Here is a 6,000-nt window from a genome sequence, read left to right as displayed (position 1 = left end):
TTAGGATGAATCAGGCCCCCTTGCCAGTGGGAGGCTGCAGCCTAGCTTGAGTACTTTTGTTATCTGAATGGGGGAAAAGAGCAAAAACCTCAGAGAAATCTCACTAGCCAGGCGCTCCATAAACATCTCCAGCAGAGGGGCCAAGAACACAAGAGCAGGCCCCCCCCCCCATTATACGCAAATCATTGCCGCTGGCAATACTGACGAACACTGAGAAGGTCAAATTGGGTCAGTCACAAGGGGCAAGAGAAGCAGAATCAGTCGAAGAAATGCACTTCAACTCTTTATTTTGTTGGGAGAGTTTTTTGTGCCACTGCTTCCTAAAAGCTGTTGGCATCATTCTTTCGGAGCCTTTCAGAGGATCGTAAAACCCTGGTTTTATACATATGCTAATGCCAGCCCAGACCCCCCGAGGGTCCCAATTTTCCAGGGATCTCCCCGCTTTAGAGAAGCCATCCCAGTTTCTGATTTGATCCCGGAATGTCCCCCTTTTCCTTAGAATGTCCCTATTTTCATTGGAGAAATGGTGCAGGTTATGGAGTTATCTGACCTCCGAGCCATCTGAAGGCAATCCTGTATAGGAAAGGTGTGTTTTTTTTTAAAAAAAAATGTTTCATGTTTTATTATGTTTTTATATATGTTGGAAGCTGCCCAGAGTGGCTGGGGCAACCCAGAAATATCATGATAATTTTACTATTTATGCCTCACACATCTTACTGGCTCCCCACCCCCCACTCCCAGCCACTTTGGGCAACTTCCAACATATAAATAATAATAATTGTTATGTACTGAAGTCTAGGGACGCAGGTGGCGCTGTGGGTTAAAGCCTCAGCGCCTAGGACTTGCCGATCGAAAGGTCGGCGGTTCGAATCCCTGCGGCGGGGTGCGCTCCCGCTGCTCGGTCCCAGCGCCTGCCAACCTAGCAGTTCGAAAGCACCTCCGGGTGCAAGTAGATAAATAGGGACCGCTTACCAGCGGGAAGGTAAACGGCGTTTCCGTGTGCGGCTCTGGCTCGCCAGAGCAGCGATGTCACGCTGGCCACGTGACCCGGAAGTGTCTCCGGACAGCGCTGGCCCCTGGCCTCTTAAGTGAGATGGGCGCACAACCCCAGAGTCTGTCAAGACTGGCCCGTACGGGCAGGGGTACCTTTACCTTTTTTACCTTACTGAAGTTTTCACCCTGGGCCAGCAGGGGGATACTGTAGATAAGTTTTCACTCAGGTCCACATATACAAATAAGGGATTGAAAGTGACGTTCAGTGATTGGATAGTTACAGAAAGTGATTGTAGTGGAGCTCTATATAGGCAGGCTGGCTGAACCCTTCAGTTCAGTTCTGTTCTGGCCTGTGAATAAACAAGAGCTGTTTGAAGAATCGCTGTGTTGTCTGATATGTTCACCCACAACTTAACAATAATAAAACTATACAGGATTGCCTTCAGATGGCTTGGGAGTCGGATAACTTCATACCCTTTAACATTTCTCCAATGAAAATAGGAAAAGTGGGACATTCCAGGATCAAATCAGAAACCAGGACAGCTTCTCTAAATCAGGGATGTCCCTGGAAAATAGGGACACTTGGAGGGCCTGCAACAGGTCATTTGCTACATCACTCTATAGTGAATATCTCCCAACAGAGGGACAGTAAGTAGGGCCTCCATTGCAGATCAGAAGGCACAGGCAGGCTGGTACAGGGAGGGGCACTACTCCAGGTATTTGGAGCAAAAGTCATGTAGGGCATTATGTCCAGGACCAGAAGTAAGATTTATTTACTTATTTATAAAAATATTTATATACCGCAGTATCATAAAAAAAATTATAGCTGTTTACAACAATATAAAAACATTAAAACCCCAAAATAACATCATATAAAAGCAAAAAAAAAAAAACAAAACAAAAAAAACAACACACACACACAAGTTAAAAGCAAAAAGTAATTAAAGTCCATTTCGGGTGATGGAATGGAGTTCTCTGGAGCACAGAGCCAGTCCCGGAAGTGTTGCTACCATACAAACAAGGGTGAGGTGTGTGGGACAGTGTCCCACATCTTGAGGATGCAGCAATGCTGGCCTCAGTGTATTCTAGTGTGGAAGAGGCCAGAAGCTCCCCTGCTCTACTGCAGAAGACAACTCCTGGAGAGGGCTGGGCCCCTTCAATTAAAGCAGCACCTTACAATGTGGATGGGGGCCAACCATTAGGATAGAGCTCTACAGGGCTCAGTATTGACTTGTTTCTTGCTGAAGCAACATCACAGCCCTGAATTTCTAGAGCTGCAAATGGTGTGGCGGTGGCACTCACTTGGCCTCCTGATGGGCGAGTTGCTGCTGCTTACTGAGAACGACAAAGGGGTGAGGCAGCAGGAAGGTTGGTGCGGTGCAAGCTTACCAGCAGGAGTGCCAGATGAGCTTCGCCGGTGTGTTTGCACTGCACAAACCTCTCTATTGCCTCACTTCTCCCTGCTCTTTCCTTCCCTGTAAGCATCAGCGGCTCAACGGTTAGGTGAGCACCACTGCCCCACCATACCGCCTGTTACTGCTGCTGGATCTTGGCTTCAAGCTTGATCCTTTTTCTGTTTCGTCTTGCCTCTGTATCCAGTCTCAATCTCACCTTGCACCCAGTCTGAGACCTGCGTTGCCATGGAGCAGGCCATTTTGTAAGCCAAACACAAACATGGAGGCAACCGTTGCAGATCTTTCAGAACTGGGGTGACATTAATTAATTGACGATTTTGATCATTTAGCCCACACTTCAGCTGCTCTTGGTTCCAGGACAGATTACAGTAATAAGATTCATATAGAAGTTATTGATATGTCTAGTATATATTTAATAAGAATAAGATACAGTAGCAAAATAACAACACTATGGCAGCCATGTTTACAGTTGGCCCTCTCAGCTCAACCATCTCTCAAAGGCTGGGTGAAAAAAGGGTATATTTACCCAGCAACAAAAGTTGAATAAAGACAGTGTTGTCCCTATAGCAAAGGGAAGTGAGTTCCATAAACAGGGCCTTCTCCGTTGTGGCCTCCTATTTTGTGTCCCTGCATTGTGGGTATCCCCTAACAACGGGGCAACAAGAAGGGCATCTGCTGCTGATCTCATTACATGAGCAGGCTGGTGCCAAACCACTTAACACTCTGACAGCTGCATTCTGCAGCAATTGCAGCTTCTAAATATTCTTCGTAAAGTATTTACACATTACACAAGGGACGAACTGAGCATGGATCCCTGTAGTCGTTTTTCTGTTGGCAGACCTATCTCAAAGACTTGCTATTACCAAGGCAAATCAGTACAACTTTGCATGTTGCAAGACTATCTTTTTCCCACAGGGTAGAAAAACACCTTTTTTGATCAATTGGCCTAAAGAGTATTCTGGTTGAAATAGGAGCCCAGAAATTACACGGTTGGCCTTCCTGTACAGAGACAATCCAGTCACTGAATCAATCCTGCAAAGACATATGACCTGCTGCTGCTTCCCACTGCCACATTTCTGTTGCAGCCCTCACAACACTCATACAGCCATGGTTTGTCTCCAGAGACTTTTCGAAATGCAACCCAGAGAGCTTTCAAAGACCAATAGCGCACTGTTGCGCTTCCGGGTGGGGTGGGGTATAGGGAGTGGTGGGGCAGCATTGCTAGGAAACAGAGAACCCCAGCATTTGGGCAACATTAAGCAGCAGGTAGAAGTTTCTTGATGAAGTCAACAATATGGGAAGCCGGATGCACTGCGTCATATTCTGCAAAGAGGTGGCAGATATTCTCAGAGTCTGCTGGGCTTTTGGCAATGACACCGAAGATCCTGTGGCGAGAAACAGAGAGGAAACAAATCCCTATGTGATAGGTTTACGCTCATGACGGATGAAGAAATGCTCAGGCATGTAGACTTGAACTTTGGACACACCATGATTCCTTAAACCACAGAGAAACACACCACCTCTGGCTAGGCATATTAAAGCACATTTCCTACCCCTCCCCAATAACCTTGGGAACTGTATTTTACCCCCCGAAGAAACTATAACTCCCAACACCCACAACAAACTGCAGTTCCCAATATTCTTTTTTGTGTGGGTGGGGAAGGAAATGTGCTTTAAATGTGTCGCATATGCACAGCCAGAGGTGGTGCGTTACTCTGTGGTTTAAGGAATTTTCCATGTCCTCATTTTGCAGAATATATTCTGCTTCTGGTAGTCATGGGGAAGGGCAAAGAATCACAAAAGGCATTCCCACCCCCCTTTTCTTTTCTCTTCCATTCCTTTGTTCAAATGGCATCTCTCTTGGAACACTTGGAACTGGGAGGAGGCAACGCCCAGGGTGACTCACCTACACTGACTGCCCCATTTCTCTCCCCACACCCACCTCCACTCACCCCTTTAATCACTTTTGTTATATACCGTAATTTGTTTTAGAAAAGTAAGGCTCAGAAGATTAAGGTTCAAATCCAAAATTAATGAAGGGGTATAGAAAGCAAAGGGACACGAGCTGCGATCTTAAGCACATATCCGCAGGTGAGACCCATTCAATTCAATTCAACTCAACGGGACTTGCATTCAAGGAAACAGGGACTCAATATTGTAAATGCATTGGTTCAGGTATCAGGAATGGGGGTGTGTTTGTGACACACCAGCTCCCCCCCTTTTTTAATAAAAAAACCTGGATTTTCCCAGAAAGGAAATCCAGATTAAAGGGGGGGAGGGGATTTACATGTTGGCTTGTTGATGCCAATGGCTGTGAAAAAAACATGCAGAGAAGCCGCCTCTCCCACAATAAACCCCCCATTTGGAAGCACCCTCAGCATCTGGGTGCTAGCTTACCATGAGGGTACCTATCCAACCTCAATGCCTTTTAGTTGAATTTCTGTTGCTGCCTTTTTCTCAACCCTTAGCCTGCAGTCCTATACACACATTTAACTGGGAGCAAGTCCCACTGAATTCAGTAGGACTTCCTTCTGAGCAGGAATGCATGATTGTGCTGCTACTAATATGCTTTATGAGAAAACAATCGCCCTAACCCAAGCATAGGCAAACTGGGCCCTCCAGATGTTTTGGGACTACAACTCCCATCATCGCTAGCTAACAGGACCAGTAGTCAGGGATGATGGGAGTTGTGGTCCCAAAACATCTGGAGGGCAGAGTTTGCTTATGCCTGCCCTAAAGGTAAAGGTAAAGGGGCCCCTGACCATTAGGTCCAGTTGTGACCAACTCTGGGGTTGTGGCGCTCATCTCGCTTTATTGGCTGAGGGAGCTTCCGGGTCATGTGGCCAGCATGACTAAGCCGCTTCTGGCAAAACCAGAGCAGCGCACGGAAGCCCCGTTTACCTTCCCGCCGGAGCGGTACCTATTTATCTACTTGCACTTTGACGTGCTTTTCAACTGCTAGGTTGGCAGGAGCAGGGACCAAGCAACGAGAGCCCACCCCGTCGCGGGGATTCAAACCACTGACCTTCTAATCGGCATGTCCTAGGCTCCGTGGTTTAACCCACAGCACCACCCGCGTCCCTTCATGCCTGCCCTAACCAATCTCTAATTCCTAATAACATTGTCTAGCCTCTGTGTATTCCATGAAGCTGCTCATCCCATCCATATAGCTTACCTGGAAATTTTGGAAAATTTCTGCCACCTTTACAAAAAAGAGAGGAGGAGGGAATTAGACTTCATATTCAACAAATCATTTCATTAGCTGGCTTGTTTAATGTAACAGTCTGACTCAATATAAGGCAGCAGATCTTGATGCAGATCTTTGTCCCTGCCCCCCCTTCCTGATACAGTGGTACCTCGGGTTACAGACGCTTCAGGTTACAGAGTCTGCTAACCCAGAAATAGTACCTCAGGTTAAGAACTTTGCTTCAGGATGAGAACAGCAGCGCGAGGCCCCATTACTAAACCTGTACCTCAGGTTAAGTACAGTTTCAGGTTAAGAACGGACCTCCAGAACAAATTAAGTTCTTAACCTGAGGTACCATTGTACAGATTTTCCTGCAGCTCTTATTCCCTGGTGGGGAGGGGGGGC

General features: G+C 46.8%; 1 protein-coding gene and 1 long non-coding RNA gene across 3 annotated transcripts in view; one reads left to right on the top strand and one right to left on the bottom strand.

Annotated features, from left to right (window-relative positions):
- Nucleotides 1-1,737: 1,737 nt before the first annotated feature.
- The window catches only part of TNS4 (tensin 4), a 31,586-nt gene continuing 27,323 nt past the window's right edge, over nt 1,738-6,000 (bottom strand). For both annotated transcript variants that reach the window (XM_079948735.1, XM_079948736.1), the window contains exons 13-14: nt 5,584-5,610; nt 1,738-3,793 (exon numbers count right to left, since the gene is read on the bottom strand). In XM_079948735.1, the coding sequence (XP_079804861.1) occupies nt 3,664-3,793; nt 5,584-5,610 (157 nt within the window). In that variant the 3' untranslated portion in view covers nt 1,738-3,663. The remainder of the gene's footprint in view (nt 3,794-5,583; nt 5,611-6,000) is intronic.
- LOC307200378 overlaps nt 5,618-6,000 on the top strand; it is a 557,860-nt gene continuing 557,477 nt past the window's right edge. Inside the window, exon 1 of the long non-coding RNA XR_013832394.1 lies at nt 5,618-5,757. This is a non-coding gene — a long non-coding RNA (uncharacterized lncRNA). The remainder of the gene's footprint in view (nt 5,758-6,000) is intronic.

The sequence above is a fragment of the Podarcis cretensis genome, assembly GCF_951804945.1.
Source record: "Podarcis cretensis genome assembly, chromosome: 13".
Classification (NCBI taxonomy): Eukaryota; Metazoa; Chordata; class Lepidosauria; order Squamata; family Lacertidae; genus Podarcis; species Podarcis cretensis.
The sequence above is the reverse complement of the archived record's forward strand: the minus strand, read 5'-3'. Positions and strand labels throughout refer to the sequence as shown.